At 37.5% G+C, this 22211-nt stretch overlaps 1 protein-coding gene across 4 annotated transcripts in view; it reads left to right on the top strand.

The window, feature by feature from the left end:
* KLHL2 (kelch like family member 2) overlaps window positions 1-22211 on the top strand; it is a 132629-nt gene that overhangs the window by 7503 nt on the left and 102915 nt on the right. For 2 of the 4 annotated variants that reach the window (XM_024116869.3, XM_055086009.1), the window contains exons 2-3: window positions 4154-4279; window positions 18765-18871. In XM_024116869.3, coding sequence (XP_023972637.1) covers window positions 4154-4279; window positions 18765-18871 — 233 coding nt within the window. Of the gene's footprint in view, window positions 1-4153; window positions 4280-16666; window positions 16743-18764; window positions 18872-22211 lie in introns of those variants that run through there. The other 2 variants (XM_028491872.2, XM_024116871.2) reach the window with 2 other exon arrangements.

The raw sequence follows: 22211 nt of genomic DNA, 5'->3' as shown, positions 1-22211 counted from the left end.
TTCTCGATCTGAGATGATTGTCCTGTGGTGGGAGGTAAGTGGGTGGTAGGGCATATTACATCACCCTCTTTTTAAAAAAATCATATATAGCTGTCTTTCCCCCCTACTGGAGGTGCTGTCATTCTGGTATGCCTAGACCTGTAAAAAGGGCTTGCCTGAATCTTCACATGAAGAGGGATGGTTATGGGTAGTTTAGAAAAATTGCTTGGGTCATGTGGTCCTTCTGTCCCCTCCATCGGAAATCACTATTCCAGAGCAAATAATATGCATCTAAAGAAATTGTATGTTATTTCTAAGATGTTCTCAAAATTTTTGCAGGAGGTTTAAACCTTTGGTTGGTTATGGAATCTTGACTGTTGGAAGGAGACAGCCCTTATTAGAGTCTTTGCCTCCTCTCTTGAGAATTCAGTTATTGGCAGTAGTGTGTTCTTAGGCAGAGTTAGAAAGTTACCCGGTCTGAGAAGCCAACCTTGCCTACAGCTGGGAATTTGTAGAAGAGTCAGTCGTGGAAGGAAGGCTTTCGGATTATCTATTAGCAGTGTTCTGGGATCCAAACCCTTGAACCCTCAATTATTGTAGAATATGTGTTGTAACAACAGGCTGTTGGGTAGTTTTAACACTGGTTATGGGATGTAGAGTTGGGGGAAGGACTTAAAAGTGAAAGAACCTTGAAAAAGTATCTCCTCCAGATAGTTTAAAGAAGACGGTTCTCATAGTGAGGAGCTTTTCTGGAAAAGGCTAGCCCTTCGCTTCACAAGCGAAGCAGAGAGGTGTAACTGTACTTATGGTGTAACTTAAAAGGTAAACCTTTCCCTCCCACTTGGTTGCTTTCTAGTGGATGTTCATCTTCCACATCTGCAATTTTAGACATGATCTATCATTTTCTGTTACTCTGTTCTGCTTCTGAACGAGAGACCATCTGACACAAAACCATATAGGAATTAGAAAATTGTGGAAAGGACTTTAGTGTTGAAAATGTAGAACTGTGGCAGGGTGCTGCATTTGTAAAGGGCTCTCAGTGCAGAGAACACTTAAAAGAATGTGGTGTTATTTCTTATTTATTCCTTTAAGTCTTCGAATGGAATCTTTGCTTTGCAGAGTTTCTGGAGTATTAGAGAAGTGGGAGCTAAAAATATTTAGCTTTAAGAAAGAAAGCAGCAGTATAAACATTGGTTGTTGTATGGTATCTGTCTTAAAGTTAATTCTTTAATGCAGGAAGTTTTAATTCCCAATTTCTTAAGCAAATATAAACACTCTTGACTCTTAATGATATTCTTTGTAGGGCAGAGTTGCTTTTGTTTCCATTCTGAGCATTGAAAGGCCTTCTATGATAGTCTGCCAGTCCTCGATATTATATTTTCCCTCTGTTGTAAACCTAAGTAATTAAATTTGAAGCAGATATAAATATCATTAACTTGCTACATATGTGGATATTCAGCGTTACGTGGTCAGAAAGTTTGTGTAGGTTGCATATATCTACATAATTTCCCCTTTTCCTACTGTTTTCTTAATGAAAAGGTGGTGGAAATGGCATTATGAGAATACGTCTTATACTAAAAAGTGTGTCCCCACTTCCCTCTGCCAGATATGGATGTTCTTTCTTTCTTGGCTTCTAGCTCTTTTTCTTAGGCTGGGTGTAACTCATCCCTCTATGTGTGTGCGCGTGCGCACGCGGCCACGAGGAGTAGAGTGCACCATCCCATTCTCCCACTCCAGCCGTGGACTCACCCACTGGAGGCAGCAATGGCACTAATTCGTTTGTAAGGTCGCTTTAGAAACTCAGTTGGTGGGGTAGCAGCTCTGATGTCCACTTCTAGTGGGTGAGCCCTCAAAGGATCAGGTATCCCTCAATAAGTGTTGATTCTGGGGGAGGGGGAACGAGCAAGGATAACTTCTGTGGTTAATGCTGGGTTATCTTAATGTTCAAGTACCCGAGTTTCATGGCTTCATGTACCACATTTCTGTCTCCAGCTAGATTTTTTTCTCTCAAACTCTAGACTCCTGTAATCATCTGACAATTTGAGAACATCTTCACTTGGAAGTCTGATATCTTAAGACCAACATGTGTAAAAACTGAGCCCTTGATCTTCCAACTTCCAGACTGGTTCTATCCGCAGCCTCCTCCATTCAATTAATGGAAAGTCAATGCTTCTAGCTACTCAGGCCAAAAAACTTGGAGTTATTCAGACTTCACTGACATGGCACGTGCCTTCTGTCAACAGATCTTATTAGCACTCCTTTAAAATATATCCAGAATGCAGACACTTCTCATCACTGCTCCTGCCTCCACTGCTGCTACGCTGTTCTGAGCCACTGTCATCTCCTCCTGCATTACCCTTCTCAGTAGCTTCCCTCTTTTCATCTTTGACCCATAGAGACTATTCTCAACCAGCAGCCAAAATGATCCTTTGAAAACATAAGTTGGGTTGTGTCACTGTTCTGCAGTACCTTGCCATTTCACTCAGGGTAAAAGCTAGTGTACCCAAATTATTTTCTGCCTCAATCTCTTTATCTGTTATATGGGGATAATAATAGTAATTAGCTCACTCAGGGTAAAAGCTAGTGTCCTACATGATCTGTGCTCCCCTCTCCAGCCCTGCTCTCATGTCCTGGAACACACGAGGTGCATACTGGCCTTTGCTCTAGTTATTCCTTCTGTCTGGGCCTTCTCCCACCTCCTGGTCCTCATTCTAATCTCAGTTCTCAATTTGGCCTGCCCTGATCACCCTGTTTAAAACTGCAAGTTCCATCACTCCATCACCATCACCCCCATACTCCTCACTCTCTTTACCCGGCCCTCTTTCTTTTTTCCGTAGTTCTTAATTTCTAACGTGCCACTTACTCTACTGTTCTGTTTTGTGTATCGTCGATGCCCCCCACCCCCACCTGCCCCCCGACTCCAAGATCCCTGAGGACAGGGATTTTTATTTTGTTTATTGATATACTCCTTGTGCCTAGAATAGTGCTTGGTACATAGTTGGCACTAAAAAATTATTTGCTGAATTAATAAAATAGTATTTAAAGAATGAATTATCCTTTCAGAAATGGGTCAGGAAAGGAAGAGGCGTGAAAAGAAATGGTGCAATAAATAATGATGTTTGCCTTTTGTTCTTTGTGTGATGTATATAAAAGTATGATTTTTTTAGACTTAATTTGGTATCCTAATTTATTAAACTTTAATAGCTTTATTACAGTATAATTTACATGCCATAAAATTCACCCATTATAATTGTGATCGTAGTAAATTTCTAGAGTCGTGCAACCATCTCCTCAAAAAGTTCCTTTTGTCCATCCATATGCAGTTAACCCTCCCCACAATGGCACCCTGATTTCATTTGTTAATTTTTTTGCTCCCAGATTTCGAAAGAATAATTTACACAGCAATACTAACATAGCTTGGTACTCTTAATAATTACACATTTAAATATGAAATTAACTATCCATTGCTTAATGTAGGAAATGGTATTGAACATTAGTGAAAAGAACGGCCTTGAGGGTCAGACTAGCTGCACTCTTAATCAGCTCTACCATTTACCCAAATTGTTTTCTGCCTCAATCTCTTTATCTGTTATATGGGGATAATAATAGTAATTAGCTCACAGAGTTGTTGTGAGGATTAAACAAACAATGAAAGAAAATTTAGTACAGTGTCTGCCTTAAAGTTAATACTCAGTAAACAGTTAAAGTAGGTCCAAAGTATATGGGGTAAATAACCTTGCAGGTAGAAAACAAAATTCAAATCAGATTCTAAGCTTCTGAAGTGTGTGTAAAATACGACCCAGTTCCTGTCTTGGTTTGTAAATAGGCCCACTGCAGAATGTAAAAGCAGGTTAATTTCCAACAGAGAAAATCATTTCTCAGCATTTCTTTTGAAGGTATCTGCTAAACCATGTTTACTGAATTTTCTGTGCCCATCTTTGAGAGAGCTTTGAAACCAGGGAGGTAATTATCTACTTTTTTGTTAAAACCACAGTGACCATCAGAAAGTGTTCTGAATTGTGTTTTAGTCTTGGGTTGAAAAATTCTGTGAGACTTCCTCTAAAGGAGTGGGGGAGAAGGGCGTTCATTGTATCTCTTGTAGCCTGGTAAGTCTGAACTAAACTGTCTTTAATAAGATCTTTTTCTGTGTTTTGTTATTTTCTTTTATGTACAGATGCACAAAGCAGGGTCATCAGAAGCCTCTCGATTCAAAAGATGATAATACCGAAAAACACTGCCCGGTGACAGTGAATCCTTGGCATATGAAGAAAGCTTTTAAAGTCATGAATGAATTAAGAAGGTATTATTACGTTAACATAACTTTATTTTTCACTATAAAGTGAATATATTCCCCACCCCTCCTTTTTGCTTTGTTTGATACAGAGAACATTTAAAGCTTTTTCTGCAAGTTTTTTAAAGGAAGGAAGAGAGCAAAAAATTTATCGGAAGTGTGAATGGTATAAGACTGCTCTGTCCAATATGGTAGCCACTAGCCACATGTGGCTAGTCTGAATTGAGGTGCTCTGTAAGTGGAAAATACATAATGGATTTTCAAGACTAACTACCAAAAAAAAAAGTAAAATATTTATTAATAAGTTTTAAAAATAATACATTTTGAAATGATATCTATTATTCTAATATTGGATATTTGGGGTTAAATAGAATTTTACTTAATTCTATTAAATTAATTTCACTAGTTTTTATTTTTAAATGGGATTACTAGAGAATTCTGACTTGCATTATATTTCTATTGGACTGGCTGGTCTAGGGTTTCTAACTTATCATTGCAGAGCATATGAAAACTTTTATTAAAAATTTTTATTGAATAGTTAATTTATAACATCATATTAGTTTCAGGTGTACAACATAGAGACTAACATTTTTATAGATTATACTCCACTTAAAGTCACCACAAAATAATGTGTATATATCCTTGTGGCCTATCCATTTTATACATAGTAGTTTGTACCTCTCAGTCAAATCCACTACCCCCATCCTGCCTCTCCCCTTCTTCTCCCCACTGGTAACCACCTGTGAGTCTGTTTCTGTTTTGCTATATTCATTAGTTTGTTTTCTTTTTTAGATTCCACATATGAGTTATAACATAGAATATTTTTCTTTCTCTGACTTATTTCATTTAGCATAATACCCTCTAGGTCCATCCATGTTGTTGCCAATGGCAGAATCTCATTCTTTTTTATGGCTGAGTAGTATTCCATTGTGTATATATACTACATCTTCTTTATTCATTCAACTGTTGATGGACACTTAGGTTGCTTCTACATCTTGGCTATTGTAAATAATGCTGCTCTGTACATTCAGATGCGTGTATCTTTTCGAATTAGTGTTTTCATTTTCTTCAGATATATACCCAGGATTAGAATTGTTGGTAGTTCTATTTTCAGTTTTTTGAGAAACCTCCATAGTGTTTTCTGTAGTGGCTGTACCAAGTTATATTCCTACCAACAGTGTAAGAGTGTTTCCTTTTCTCCACATCTTTGTCAACATTTGTTATTTGTAGATTTTTTGATGATAGCCATTCTGACAGGTGTGAGGTGATAGCTCATTGTGGTTTTGATTTGCTTTTCTATGAAAATTACAGATGTTGAGCATCTTTTCATGTGTCTGGCCATTTGTATGTCTTCTTTGGAAAATGTCTGTTCAGGTCTTCTGCCCATTTTTTAATCAGATTATGTTTTTGATATTGAATTGTATGAACTGTTTGTGTATTTTGGATATTAACAGCTTATCAGACATATCATTTGCAAATATTTTCTCCCATTTAGTAGGTTGTCTTATCATTTTGTCAATGATTTCCTTTGCTGTGCAAAAGCTTTAAAGTATAATTAGATCCCATTTGTTTATTTTTGCTTTTGTTTGTTTTGCCTTAGGAGACAGACCAAAAAAAAATATTGCTACGATTTGTGTCAAAGAGTGTTCTGCCTATGTTTTTCTCTAGGTACTTTATGGTTTCGGGTCTCTATTTAGGTCTTTAATCCATTTTGAGTTTATTTTTGTATATGGTTTGAGAAAATGTTCTGCTTTCATTCTTTACATGTAGCTATTCAGTTTTCCCAGCACCACTTGTTGAAGAGACTGTCTTTTCTCCATTGTATATTCCTGCCTCCTTTGTTGTACATTAATTGACCATAGATGGGCAATTCTTTATTCTGTTCCACTGTTCTATGGTTCTGTTTTTGTGCCAATACCATGCTGCCTTGATTATTGTACTTTTTAGTCAGGGAGTGTGATACCTCCAGCTTTGTTCTTTTTTCTCAAGATTGCTTTGGCTGTGCAGGGTCTTTTGTGGTTCCATATAAATTTTAGGATTATTTGTTCTAGTTCTGTGAAAAATGTCATGGGTATTTTGATAGGGATTGCATTAAATTTATAGATTGCTTTGGGTAGTGTGGACATTTTAACAATATTAATTCTTCTAATCTATGTACATGGGATATCTTTTCATTTCTTTGTATCATCTTCTTTTCCTTCGTCAATATTTTATATTTTCAGAGTGTAGGCCTTTCACCTCCTTGGTTAAGTTTATTCTTAGGTAGTTTTTTTTTTTTTGGTGCAATATTGAATGGGATTGTTTTCTTACTTTCTCTGATAGTTCATTATTAGTATATAGAAAAGCAACAGACTTCCATATATTAATTTTGTCTCCTGCAAATTTACTAAATTCATTAGTTAGTTTAATATTTTATTGGTGGAGACTGTTAGGGTTTTCTATATATAGTATCATGTCATCTGCAAGTAGTAACAGTTTTACTTCTTCCCTTCCGATTTAGATTCCTTTTATTTTTATATTTATTCTTTTCTGATTGCTGTGGCTAGGACTTCCAATACTATGTTAAATAGAAGTGGCAAGAGTGAGCATCCTTGTCTTGTTTCTGATTTTAGAAGAAAAGCTTTCAGCTTTAATCGTTGAGTATTATGTTGGCTAATGGTTTATCATAAATGGCCTTAATTATGTTGAGATATGTTTCCTCTGTACCCGCTTTAGTGAGAGTTTTTATCATGAATGGATGTTGAATTTTGTTGAATACTTTTTTTGCATCTATTGAGGTGATCATGTGATTTTTATCCATCCTTTTGTTAATGTGGTGTATGACATTGATTGATTTATGGGTGTTGGACCATCCTTGCATCCCTGAAATAAATTCCACTTGATTGTGGTATATGATCCTATTTATATATTGTTGAATTTGGCTTGGTAATATTTTGTTGAGGATTTTTGCATCTGTATTCATCAGATATATTGGCCTGTAATTTTCTTTTTTTGTAATATCTTTTTCTGGTTTTGGTATCAGGGTAATTAATGGTGGCCTTGTAGAATGAATTTGGGAGTGTTCAATCCTCTTTAATTTTTTGGAATAGTTTGAGAAAGATGGGTATTAGCTCATCTTTATATGTTTGGTAGAACTCCCCTGTGAAGCCATCCTGTCCTTGACTTTTGTTTGCTGAGAGGTTTTTTTTATTACAGATTCAATTTCATTACTAGTGATTGGTCTGTTCAAATTGTCTGATTCTTCTTGATTCAGTCTTGGCAGTTTGTATGTTTCTGGAAATTTGTCCGTTTCTACTAGGTTGTCTAATTTGTTAGCATATAACTGTTTGTAGTATTCTCTTATGATTTTTTTGTATCTCTGTGGTATGGGTTGTTATTTCTTCTCTTTCAGTTTTTATTTTATTTGAGTCCTCTCTTCTTGCTAGCGAGCCTGGCTGAAAGTTTTATCAATTTTGTTTATCTTTTAAAAATGCTCTTGGTTTCATTGCTTTTTGTTTGTTTGTTTAGTCTCCGTTTTACTTATTTCCTCTTTGATCTTTATTATTTCCTTCCTTCTGATGACTTTGGGCTTTGTTAGTTCTTCTTTTTTTAAATTCCTTTAGATGTAGATTAGGTTGTTTGAGATTTTTCTTTTTTCTTGAGGAAGGCCTGTATCACTATAAATGTCCCTCTTAAAACTGCTTTTGCTGCATTCCATAGATTTTGGAAAGTTGTGTTTCCATTTTCATTTGTCTTGAGGTATTTTCTGATTTTCTCTTTGATTTCTTTATTGACCCATTGGTTTTTTTAGCAGCATGTTTAGTCTCCATGTGTTTGTGCTTTTCCCATTTTTCTTTTTGTATTTGATTTCTTGTTTCATACTGTTGTGGTTGGAAAAAATGCTTGATATAATTTGTGTCCTCTCAAATTTGTTGAGACTTGTCTTGTGGCTTAGCATGTGATCTATCCTGGAGAACATTCCATGTGCACTTGAAAAGAAAGTACATTCTGCTGTTTTGGATGGAATGTGTTGTAGGTATCTTTTAAGTCCAACTGGTCCAATGTGGTATTTAAGACAACTGTTTCCTTATTGATTTTTTTGTCTGGATGATCTGTCCATTGATGTCAGTGGGGTGTTAAAGTCCCCTCCTATTATTGTATTATTGTCAACATCTCCCTTTATGTCTGTTAATGTTTGCTTTATATATTTAGGTGCTCCTGTATTAGGTGCATATATGTTAATGAGTGTTACATCCTCTTCTTGTATTGATCTCTTTATTTATAATGTCCTTCTTTGTCTTTTGTTATAGACTTTGTTTTAAAGTCTGCTTTGTCTGATATGAGTATTTCTTTCTTTTTTTTTTTTTTTTTTTTTTCTGGTACGCGGGCCTCTCACTGTTTTGGCCTCTCCCGTTGCGGAGCACAGGCTCCGGACGTGCAGGCTCAGCGGCCATGGCTCACGGGCCCAGCCGCTCCACGGCATGTGGGATCTTCCCGGACCGGGGCACGAACCTGTGTCCCCTGCATCGGCAGGCGGATTCTCAACCACTGCGCCACCAGGGAAGCCCTGATATGAGTATTTCTACTCCTGCTTTCTTGTCATTTCCATTTGCATGAAATATAAGAAAACTTTTAGACAGAGAAAAATGTAAATCTCTCTTTGGTGGTGGTGGTGGTAGTGTTAGTAATTTGGGGGAGTAGTGACCTGCCCATTGCTAAGTAATTCTCACATATGTTAAGAGTCACTGCAGTGAAAGAGTGACTTTAAAAGTTGATTGAAAAACGAGTAGCTTTTTTTAAATTAAAAGACTAATGTATGTATTAACAGGCTTGGTTTTATTTTCTTAGCATTTTGTGAAAGACATATATTTTCCCATCATTCCCTTTGTGAAAGTACATATATTTAAAAGCTTGGGCTAAGAAGGGAGTGACTTAAACTTTCCTTTAATCTCTCTATGCTATATCTTCCTGAAAGCCCATCCTTTTTTTTTGTTCCATCATTTGTTTGTTTCTTCTTTAATTAAAGATTCAGTAAATATTCATCTGCTGGGTGCTGGAGATACAATGGTAAGCCAAAACAGACATGGCTGCTACCCTCATGGGGCTTATGATTGACTGCAGGAAGCAGGCATTAATCAAAGAATCACATAAATAATTTACTGTAAATTTTAATGGCAGTAACTGCTACATGGAGGGCTATGAAGTTAGATAACAGTGGTCAGGAAAAGCTTCCCTGAGAAGATAAGAATAATTGTGCTGAGATCAAAAGGAAAAGAGAAGTAAGGAAATTAAAACAGGCATAGGGAATGGCAGTGTCCAAGTCTTGTGGTGGGACTGAGCTAGCCTCCTGGAGGAGCTGAGGGGTAGCTGGAGTGCAGATGGCTGGGGGATCATGGCAAGAGAGGAGGCTGAGTGAGTAGGTGAGGGCCAGCATTCTTAGAGCTTTCTGCATTTTGGTCTTTATCAGGAGTTCCTGTGGGAGAAGCCATTGGAGAGTTTTAAGCAGGGATGTGTCATGATCGGATCAGATTTGTATTTTGAAAAGAACACACTGGCTGCTGGGTGGAGAGTGGATTGGAGAGAGAGAGATAAGAGAAAATTAAACTAAATAATGGATATTAGATTTGTTTCCTAGTGCTGCTCTGACATCAGTTTCAGTAAGTAGGTTTTCATTTAGGTTTTGGGAGAAAATATAGCTGGGATAATCCAGCGGGTCTGCCCTTGCTGTTTCAGTTAATCTCGTTGCAAAAGTAGTTATTAGAATGTAAAATGCAGTGGTTATTAAGTGACACTGAAGGAAGGGTAAGAAAAATAGAATGGTTATTTTGAGACATTTTCTTTTTCTTTGAAAAATCTAGAAAGACTGACTTCTAATAGGCCTATTCATGTTACTTTTCCCCCCACTCCCATGGGGCTGGTAGTCAGACCTTCCACTGATGTGTGAGTGGGCCCCTGTTAATGAAGGTCTCAGTCACTAAACTACAGGGAGGGCCACACCTAGCTCTCCTTCCTGAGGTGAATGACCTGAGTTTTTGGACAAATTCTTCGGCCTTGGGCCAGTTGTTTTACTTTTTTGAGCCTTAACTATAAAATGAGGGGAGTGGATGGAATGCAGTCTAAGGTTCATTGCTGCTCTGACGTTTTTTTTAGCCTGTGAGGTTTTTTCCTGCTTCCCTGCATGTGGTGCACCTTGTCTCATCCTGGGATTTCTTAGCTGTAGCCGTCATTCAGCTGTCTGTACCATTTTGGGGGTGAACTGTATGGCTGTGGAACAGTATGTTTTTGACCTTTGTGTTGCACCATTTCAGTAGCTAGCATGTAACCAGGTGAATAGTTGATGTTGATTTTCAGAATGAAGAATGACCTTTGGATAGCTGAGTCTTGCCTGCCACATCCACATCAAGGATTGTTTTAATGAAGTCACCGACTGTTAGTGTTTTAAAAAATGAACTCTCTTTGAGGCTCATCAGCACTTTTTTTTAAAATGTCATTCCCTTTTCTCTTACCCCTTATTGCCAATTTTATGTAATTCTGTTTTTTTAATAATAAATTTATTTATTTATTTTTGGCTGTGTTGGGTCTTCGTTGCTGTGCGCAGGCTTTTCTCTCTTTGCGGTTAGTGGGGGCTACTCTTTGTTGCAGTGCGCGGGCTTCTCATTGCAGTGTCTTCTCTTGTTGTAGAGCACAGGCTTTAGGAGTGCGGGCTCAGTAGTTGTGGCTTGCGGGTTCTAGAGTGCTAGCTCAGTAGTTGTGGCACATGGGCTCAGTTGCTCCATGGCATGTGGGATCTTCCTGGACCAGGGATTGAACCCGTGTCCCCTGCATTGGCAGGCGGATTCCTAACCACTGCGCCACCAGGCAAGTCCCAGTAATTCTTAAAAAAAAACAAAAACAAAAACAAAATCTCTGAAGAAACCTACTCCTTGTACAGCTGAAAATCTTTTGTTATTTCCTGTCCTTGCATCAACTTCCTGCTGCCAGAAATAGGTAGCTTAGAGTGGCTTCCTGACTTCTGGGAAGGGAGAACTTCCTTGTTCTCTCCCTTTTGCTCTTGGGCTGTCACCTCTAATAGGTAGAATATCAGCTGTACCCTAGAGAGTGTTGTTATTAAACTTTGGCTAATGAAAGAGAAATTTTAGAAGTAAAAGTCACTTTTCTTCCAGTTATACTTGGCGTTAGGTATGGTTATGGGAATAGGAGGACAGGAGTTTTGTAAAGTTTAAGTTATAGATTTTTTTAATATAAATTTTATTGATTGATTGATTTTTGGCTGGATTGGGTCTTCGTTGCTGCGCACGGACTTTCTGTAGTTGTGGCCAGCGGGGGCTACTCTTCATTGCAGTGAGCCGGCTTCTCATTGCAGTGGCTTCTCTTGTTGCAGAGCACGGGCTCTAGGCGCGCAGGCTTCAATAGTTGTGGCCTGTGGGCTTCAGTAGTTGTGGCTTGCGGGCTTTAGAACGCAGGCTCAGTAGTTGCGGTGCACGGGCTTAGTTGTTCCTTGGCATGTGGCATCTTGCCAGACCAGGGCTCGAATCCGTGTCCCCTGCATTGGCAGGCAGATTCTTAACCACTGCACTGCCAGGGAAGCCCCAAGTTATAGAATTATAACTTAAGTTTAACTTAAGAATTATAATTTAAATTTATAAAAATGGAATGTTACATTTTCTTTAAACTAGTTTTTCATTTCTTTTAGACAGGAGGCCCAGATATAGCTCTATGTCCCAGTCCAATACAGGTTTGAATAACTTGCAATTATTGGTTTTAAAAACCCTGTGGTCACTTCTAAACAGTGTAGTCAGCAAGTGTTTGTAAGTACCTGGTTCTCCTTTGAAGTCAGCGAGCACGCCCAGAGGCTGTGTGGGAGCCAGAGCCAGTGTCTGACGTGGCCCCTGCCTTTCGAGTGACGTGATTGTGCAGGAGATGTAGAGGAGAGGATAAGGTGGTGGAATATCGTGTGCAAAATGTGGGTCCTGAAAAGGATTCTCACAAGAGAAATTCACAGAGGTGGTTTCGGTTGGGCTTGATAGGGATGCAGTAGTATTCATACAAAGGACTGGAGAGGAAAGGCAGTTAGTTCCTGGTCTGGATAATTGCACAAGCTAGGGACGGGCTAAATGTAACCTGTTTGGTAAAGTGAATCAGGAAGAGTTCATGCTGGGGAGTCTGTAGGAAAGGTCAGAATTATGGCAGGCTTAAACAGTGTGATACATTGGGATTTAATTCCAAGGACAGTGGGAATCAGTGAAGGTTTTTGAGAAAGGGTGTAGCATCATAAGACTAATGACGTCGAGAAACAGCCTGGCAGTGTAGTGAAAGGTGAGTCTTGTACAGCAACACATCTCTGGTAGGGAATTCAGCTCTGTACATTTCCTAGGCATGACTTGGCAGGAGGAGGAGTTTTTCAAAGCACTAACACACTGACATTTCCAAAATCAAAGCAATAGACCTTTACAGAGTGCTTACTCAATGCAACACACTGTATTGGGCCTGTGGAACAGACAGAGAAGCAGGCTGTACCCCGGACACACATTTGCTTGAGGACATTACACCATGAGCTTTTTGAGATGACCAAAAAGGAACTGTCAGATTTAATGTTTTGTGTTTAAAATAAATTTAAAAAAAAAAGTCTGTTTACTAGGATATGGGATAAGACCGGACTTGAGTTTTAAAAGTTCCAATGAGTATTACTGGGGGGGCCAACCTATTATTTGTTTAGAAGAAAGCTAATATTGATCCTTAAGTTGCATTTAGGATTTGAAACTTTTTAGTAAGGATAAGTCTTATGAAGCAGTTTGAATGTTTGCCTATATATCACACAGAAGCCATAAACATTTAGTTGTTCAGCTACAGTAGCATTTCTTACATTCCAGAAGATAATTTAAACAGAAGATCCTGAATCCCTCTCTTAAGGGAATGCTTATTGTATTTTCCCCCCAGGACTTTTAGACATTGTGGACCCAGATCACTACTAGGATTATATCTGTTGCGCATCTATGAAAACTTTGAGTTTGTGGCTCTTCTTTGGTTATTTGTACTTTGTTGTTTAGGTTGTAAGTGAATTAAACAACAAACTGAAGTTAGACTACCTTTTCATAGCTTTATATTACTGTTTTTGAAAGAGATTTAGGAAATTACACAGGGTGTGAATTTTTTTTTATCACTAATCTGTGTATATATATTTCTGTAATAAAACGTTGTCAGTTTCTTTGTTTTTATGTTGTACTAAAGTAGAATATAAAACATTCCTTGAAGGACAGAGCAAATTTGTTTATTTAAGAAAGTTTAAGAGACATTTTGAAGCTAACAGTCTCAATTTAACTGGTAGTCTTCTAGAGTGTATCTTAAGTACTTGTGATAGATTTCTTATTAGGTGGTGTTTGTTGAGCATGGATAGAATCATTAAACATTTCAAAGATGTGAAGAATGGATGGTAGTGAATGAATTTGCTTCTGTTTCATCTTCTCTTTCCCAGTGTGGGGTGCTGTGCTGCCTCAGAGTTTGCCTTCAGTATCCCCTCCTAAGTCAGAAAATCGGAAGATGCTACCTTGGCTGTTTTTCTTTTAAATTATTATAGCTAAGAGTATCTAGCTCATGTTTTATTTCACCAAGTTTTTTTAAAAAGTAACTTTTAATAAGGAAGTTTTCTTTGTACATATTCTCCATTTTCTACATGTAGTCGAGCTTTTATCACACATGTTCAGAAACTCACTCCTGCCATTTCTGTTTTCCCTCTCTGAAATCCTCATCTCTCCATTTTGCCTCCTCCCCATCATCTTTTCCCTGTCACTCATATCTTCTTTCACTTTATTTCGAATTATTCTTTTCATCTCCTCTCAACTGTGACCAAATATTCTTAGAAGTCCTCAAATCTGGAGTTGTTACGTTCCCTTCTCGACAAATACTCAGTAATGTGCTTCCCCCCACATCTTCCTGTGGCTCGGTTTTGTCACTTTGCCCTGTCATTCTGTTCTCTTGATTCTATGTGTTGAGATTCTCTATTCTGGGATCCTTTTCTAGTTTAAGGCAGTTTCTAAATCACTGACTGTAGTAGGTTTTTCATACGAGTTTCCAAGTTGACTGTCATCCTTTCCTGCTTCCTGTTAGAAAATCTCAGCAGGTGCAAATCTGTTGACGGGGCTGTGCTGTTTTTCAGGACTTTAATTGTGGTGGTGAATCGTAGTAAGCCCAACAGCTAGGTTTTCCCTGTGCTTCACTGCCACAGAAATTCAAATTCAAACCATCATTGTTTTAAGAAGAAGAAGGTGATGGTGGTGACCCTTGTTATGGAGTTGTGTTGCTCTTCAAGATTATTGACATTTTAGCTAGGTTGCATCTCCCTTGTCTGTAAATGACACTATCAGTTTTTGGAGGTTTGGTTAAATATAACTGATGTAAGTCAGTGATCAGGAAGCCTTTCACCTTTAAAACAGCTTGTTTTCATTCCCCACCTCCCTTCTTCCTGAGCAGCCAGAACCTGATGAAGTAGCTGATCAGCAGCTCCGCATCTGGCTCATCCTGTTCTTCCTCACTAGGCTTTAACTTTCTTGGCTTCTGACCTCTTGCCTAACTTCTTTTTCTGTCTTGCTCTTGTTTCTTTATCCTAACACTGATGCTGCTCCAAAGATGCCTTTGGGCACATTCCGAGGCTGTGGCTTGTGTTTGCTCTGTGGACTCTGGCTAAAGCTCATCTCAGCAGCCTAGCACCTCGGCCGTTATTCTGATTCTGCTCCATGTGGCAGGAAGTGCCTCCAGATCTCACACAGCCTGGCACCTGAGGAAGAAAGGTGGCCAGATGCTATCTATGTAATCTGTCTACCACCCCCACTTCCAGTAGAAAGTAAATTCTTGTTTCGTGAAACTACCAATTATTTTAGATATCTCAGAGCCTAATGGCACATTTTACTTTAAGAAGATACACATTAGTCCCCCCTTATCCAAGGTTTTAGTTACTGTAGTCAACCACACTCTGAAAATATTAAATGGAAAATTCCAGAAATAATTCATAAGTTTTAAACTGAGTACTGTTCTGAGTAGTGTGATGAAATCTCACTCTCCTGCTCCATTCCACTTGAGACATGAACCATCCCTCTGTCCAGTGTGTGCCGGCCGTTAGCCCTCTTGGTTATCAGGTTGACTGTTGCAGTATCACAGTGCTTGTGTTCAAGTGACCCTTATTTTAACTCATAATGGCCCCAAAGCACAGGAGAAGTGATGCTGGCAATTCAGATATGCCAAAGATATGCTGTAAAGTACTTCCTTTAAGTGAAAGGGGTGAATGTTCTTGACTTAGTAAGAAAAGAAAAAAAAATCATATGTTGAGGTTGCTAAAGATCTATGGTAAGAAGGAATCTTCTATCTGTGAAATTGTGAAAAAGGAAAAAGAAATTTATGCTAGTTTTGCTGTTGCACCTCAATCTATGCAAGTTACAGCCACAGGGCATGATAATGGCTTAGTTAAGATAGAGAAGGCATTAAATTTGTACAGTAAGATATTTCGAGAGAGAGGTTACATTCACATAACTTTTATTACAGTATAGTTATCATTGTTGTATTTTATTACTAGTTACTGTTAATCTCTTACTGTGCCTAATTTATAAATTGAACTTTATCATGGGTATATATGTGTAGGAAATAACATGGTACATATAGGTTTCGGTACTATCTGTGGTTTTAGGGATCCACTGGAGGTCTTGGAATGTATCCACCATGATTAAGGGAGGCTTCTGTATATATAGCAGTGATAGGGTTTTCTAGTCTTAGGAATTCATTCGTTTGATATCAGAAAACCAAAGGGTGTCTAGATATATTTGGGTATGATTCGTTTTCAAAGCAATTTTTTTCTTGAGAAGGACCGATTTTCATGATGTTTCACTTGGGAGATGAGCACCTATCTTTTTTTCTGTGTCATTTGAGTTTTACATAAGGCCTGTGTAACTCCTGTTATTCTCCAGACTTGAGCTTAGAAGCAGTTTTCTTTCCAAAGCTTTCCTTTATGTTTGGGCTTGACCTGTCTCCTGTGTACTCAAACACCCCACACTTGCCCTAGTAGCTATCAGTTCATTTTGTAAGTACCCGTCAGCTTGTCTCTTTCCCCAGCTCCACTGTAAACTCCTTGCTATCATGGACATTGTCTTGTTTACTGTGGTAAACTGACATAGTCCTTGGTGCCCAGTACACACTTTAGATGTTTGATGAATGAGTGAATAAATTCAGATTTTGCTAAGTAGCAACTTTATTTATACCATTATTCTGAAAGACTTTTCCTTCTATAGTCCATTCCCTCATTAGATTTCACATAATAGGAATATAAACTCACTATGTAGACTTTGGGTATGGGCTGCTAAAACAAGTTTCTGTTATTTTTATTGCCGGATTTTATTTGTAGCCCTCTTCTCCTCACCTAAAGTCACTCAACTTCTTGTGAGCATGCACACTTGGAATGAAGAGGTAAGGGCCAGAGTCAACAGACACACACTGGCTGAATGATAAGAAGGTTGGTCAAATCTCTCTGTGAGTGCTGTTTTAAAAACATGTTATTGCTAGAGACAGAAAGATAAAAAATTGAACACTAAATCTAAGCATGTCCTTGATCTATAATGTGGCATTAGACTCCATGTGACCTAACCCAGGGTGTGGCTGCATACTGTTTTGACAGTGTTTTTACTCTATTGTTAACTAACATCAGCTAATAAGCCAGTAAAGCCAAGATAATTATGTGATAGCCAGCGGGTGTTATGCTAGAAGGTTTGGATCAATGAGTAATTATATTTGAAGTTGAATGTAATTAATTATGTGATTTGGAGGCATTTAAGTGTAATTCCACTTGAGTTCCATCTTGAAACCAGAGCACTAGGAAGGATTATGGACAAAAGGAAAATAGGCATAAAGGTGCACTTGACTCACGTTTGAGCTGTGTCCAGATGACCTGGTCACCGTAGGAAACCTGGATGGCCCTGCTGACCCCAGCATCCCTCTTCTCCTTCTCGCCCATGCTTCTTGTGCCACACACCCCGTTGTGCTTTGCTGCTTCATGTCTCTGTCCAGCATCTGCTTTTCTGTGTGGGGTTCTCTTGTCCTTCTCCATCGAGCTAACACTTGTGTTTAGAACTCGGCTAAGGGCAGTAGCTGCAGGACACCTTTTCTGACCCCCAGTCTGATTTAGATGCTCCCCTGTTCCCCTAGCATCTTCACTCTGGTGCTTTCCACTTTGTCCTGTAATCCTTGCATTGTCAGTCCTTTCTGCTAGTCTCCTTAATGGCAGAGATGATCTTGCAGGACTTTGTTGAATTTGATTTTTTCTAACTATTCTTGTAGAGGTAGTGCTAAAAACCCACTAAAACCAGCCCTTTTATAAACTATATATAGAACTTTAAAAAATAGCTTCTAGTATACAGTATGTCAAATAATAATTGGGTGTTGTTTCTTTCTTTCTATTCCCTGTTTTATTCAAGCTTTAACAAGTCTTAAAACCACATAGCTTTAGATGGTTTTGTGAGCCAGACTCCATAGATTTGAATCCTGGCATTGCCACTAGTGGTGACTTCAGGCTTCTTATTCATCTTTTCCTTGGTTTCCCCAGCTATACATTTTAAGGGTAAAAATCACAATAACATGGACCTCGTAAGGTTTTGGTAGGGTCTAAGTGAAATAATACATGCGGGTGGAGCTCCTGTATAACACCTTCCTGAAAACACCACTGAGTTCCCCCTGCTTAACTTGTGAACCCATGGAATTCATAGAATTGCAGAATGATTTTATCTACGCAGAGCAGACTGTAGACTTTGTTAGTTTTCCACACTGATCTGGAGGAATTACAGTTGAGTGATGGCCACCTCTTGAGTCTAACACGTGGACCTTCCTGATGTCTCATATGGCATCGTGACCCGTGCTTCAACTTACAGGGCACAGCATTAAACTTACATTTAATTTTATGTGTGGTAATATTTTCTGACCTTGAAGAATGAGATATTTTGCATTGGGAAAGTGTTCTGATTAAGTTAAACTTCAAATGCTCAAACGCCTTTCAAGCAGCAGGTAGTTGAATGTAATTTTACCTTTGCTTGATGACCAGGACATTTTCTATGTCTGTATAGTTTTGATACTTTGACCCAATTTAGTTTTCTTCGTGTGTTTCATTTTGTCTTTATCTTAGTGTCATACCACCATCTGCCACTTCTGCTGATGCAGTTCTTAATGCAAACAGCCTCCCGTTTTACACCCCATTAATGGTTTGCTGCCAGTAATTTTTATTAGGTTGAGAAATCAGTAATCAAGTTTGGAAAGATTTCTCTGTTAAACAAAGGCAAGATTCTGAGTGAGGGCCAAGGCATGTTGGCCTATGTCATGACTGTTTTCTATGTTCTTCATGTTTGGGTATCCTGTTTTTAAGGATGGCAATTTTTAGTTAGTCTTAACTTCAGAAAATTGGACTTTTACCGTAAAATTTTTGCATAGGGTGTTCAATACACTTACTCTTGTTATCATTAAAATTATTCTCTCCCTGTTTTGTAAACAGTCAGAATTTGCTGTGTGATGTCACAATTGTGGCTGAAGACATGGAAATTTCTGCTCACAGAGTGGTGCTGGCCGCCTGTAGTCCTTACTTTCACGCCATGTTTACAGGTATGAAATGTTTTAGTTATGGATGTTTATAAAATGTATACAGATCTGGGCTTTTCTTTCCATATTTTCTTTCCTTATTAACATTTTATTGTTATGAAGTTAAGCAATGTAATAGAAGAAAATGCTCTTGCTTTGTTTTAAATTACTCCTCATCTTTGTTTTTCATTCTTGTAATGGTGTTGTGTACATACATGTGTCCATTACATACATGTATATGTTACATACAAATACAGTTTTATGCTCAGTTTCCCCCCTTTACATTTATATTTGCATATATTGGCTATGTTTGCCTTCTTGCCATTTATAACAGCCTTTGGCACTTTCTTATTTTGACAAAAGTAAATTGCTTTTACTGTTTCACATTTCTTCAAATGATTTTCACATTTGCCTCATCCAGTGTTTATAGTGAACAAAGAGAGGTTTATTTAATGCCTTTTGATTCAGAAATATAAGAAAATAGAGAGGATACTTAGGCAACTGTAAAAATACATAAAATGATTTTAATATTTCTGGCAAAAAAGCAATTTGTGCCTGCCACACTGGAAGCCTTTAAAAATATAGTTGATGTACAATATTATGTTTCAGGAGCACTATATAATGGTTTGACATTTGTGTGCTTTATGAAATGATCACCACAATAAGTCCTTTAACCATCTGTCCCCATACAAAGTTACTATAATATTATTGTCCTTATGCTGTATATTACATCCCCATGGCTTATTTACATTATAACTGGAGGTTTGTATCACTTAACTATTCACCTAATTCTCCCACCCGACCCCACCCCCACCATACTCCCCTCTGTGAACCGTTTGTTCTCCCCGTTTGTTCTCTGTATCTGTTGAGTCTATTTTCATTTTATTTTATTTATTTATGTTTTTATTTCACATATGAAATCATTTGATATTTATATTCTCTGTCTGACTTATTTCACTTAGCATGATACCCTCTAGGTCCATCCATGTTTTTGCAAATGGCAAGATTTCATTCTTTTTTAAGCCTATTAATATTCCATTGTATATATAATACATATATATACGTATATATATATATATATATATATATATATATATACCACATCTTCTTTATCCATGTATCTATCAATGGACACAGGTTGCTTCCATTTGTTGGCTATTGTAAATAATGCTGTGGTGAACATAGGGGTGCACATATCTTTCCAATTACTGTTTTTGTTTTCTTCAGAAGTGGAATTTCTGGATCATATGGTAGTTCTATTTTTAATTTTTTGAGGAACCTCCATACTGTTTTCCATAGTGGTTGTACCAGTTTACAATCCCACAAACAGTACACAAGGGTTTCCTTTTCTTTACATCCTCACCAATATTTTTTATTTGTTATCTTCTTGAAAATAGCCATTCTGACAGGTATGAGGTAGTATCTCATTCTGGTTTTGATTTGCATTTCCCTGGTGATTAGTGATGCTGACTATCTTTTCACATGTCTGTTGGCCATCTGTATGTCTTTTTTGGAAAAATGTGTATACAAGTACTCCTCCCATTTTTCAATTTTTTGTTGTTGTTGTTGAGTTGTATGAGTTCTTTGTATATTTTGGATAGAAACTCCTTATTGGGTAATTCATTTGCAAATACCTCCTTCCATTTGGTAGGCTGCCTTTCTTGATAGTTTCCTTTGCTGTGCAAATCTTTTTAGTTTCATGTAGTACCATTTGTTCATTTTTGCTTTTTTGCCCTTGCCTGAGGAGAAAGATCCAAAAAATATTGCTAAGACCATGCTGCCTATGTTTTCTTCTAGGACTTTTATGGTTTCAGTTCTTGCATTTAAGTTTTTAATCCATTTTGAGTTTATTTTTGTGCATGGTGTTAGAAAGTAGTCCAGTTTGATTCTTTGGCATGTAGCTGTCCACTTTTCCCAGCATCGTTTATCGAAGAGACTATCTACTCCCCATTGCCTCCTTTGTTGGAGACTAATTGACCACATAAGTTTGGATTTATTTCTCTACTCTCTATTCTGTTACATTGATCTATGTATCTTTTTTGTGTGTGCCAGTACCAGACTGTTTTGATTACTATAGCTTTGTAGTATAATTTGAAATCAGGGAGCATGATACCTCTAGCTTTGTTCTCCTTTCCCAAGATTGCTTTGGCTATTTGGGGTCTTTGGTGTTTCCATACAAATTTTAGAATTATTTGTTCTAGTTCTGTGAAAAATGTCATGGGTATTTTGATAGGGATTGCATTGAATCTGTAGATTGCCTTAGGGTTTATGGTCATTTTAACAATATTAATTCTTCCAACCCATGAGCACAGTATATCTTTCCATTTGTTTGTGTCGTCTTCAATTTCTTTCATCAGTGTCTTATAGCTTTCAAAGTACAAGTTTTTTGCCTCTTTGGTTATATTTATTCCTAGGTATTTTATTCTTTTTGATGAAATTGTTAATGAGGTTTAATTTCTCTTTCTGATAGTTTGTTATTAGTGTATAGAAACACAACAGATTTCTGTATTACATTTTTATCCTGGATCTTTACTGAATTCATTTATTAATTCTGATTTTTTTGGTAGCGTCATTAGGATTTTCTATATATGGTATCATGTCATCTGCAAACAGTGACAGTTTTACTTCTTCCTTTCCAATTCGGATTCCTTTTATTTATTTTTCTTCTCTGAGTGCTGTGGCCAGGACTTCCAAAACTATGTTGAATAAAAGTGGTGAGAGTGGACATCTTTGTTTTGTTCCTGATCTTAGAGGAAATGCTCTCAGCTTTTCATCATTGAATATGATGTTAACTGTGGGCTTGTCATATATGGCCTTTATTATATTGAGGTAGGTTCCCTCTATGCCCACTTTCTGGAGAGTTTTTATCATAAATGGTGTTGAATTTTATCAATAGCTTTTTCTGCATCTATCAATATGATCATATCATTTTTATTCTTCAGTTTGTTAATGTGGTGTATCATATTGATTGATTTGTGGATATTGAACCATCCTTGCATCCCTGGGATAAATTCCACTTGATATGGTATATGATTCATTTGATGTATTGTTGAATTCAGTTTGCTAATATTTTGAGAATGTTTGCATCTGTGTTCATCAGTGATATTGGCTTGTAATTCTACTTTTTTGTGGTGTTTTTGCCTGTTTTTTGTTAGGGTGATGCTGGCCTTATAGAATGTATTCCAAAGTGTTCCTTCATCTTCAATTTTTTGGAATAGTTTGAGAAGAATAGGCATTAACTCTTTAAATGTTTGGTAGAATTCACCTACTGGTCCTGGACTTTTGTTTGTTGGTAGTTTTCTAAATTACTGATTCAATTTCATTACTGGTAACTGGTCTGTTCATATTTTCTGTTTCTTCCTGA

Source organism: Physeter macrocephalus, chromosome 7 (genome assembly GCF_002837175.3).
Source record: "Physeter macrocephalus isolate SW-GA chromosome 7, ASM283717v5, whole genome shotgun sequence".
Lineage (NCBI taxonomy): Eukaryota > Metazoa > Chordata > Mammalia > Artiodactyla > Physeteridae > Physeter > Physeter macrocephalus.
The sequence above is the reverse complement of the archived record's forward strand: the minus strand, read 5'-3'. Positions and strand labels throughout refer to the sequence as shown.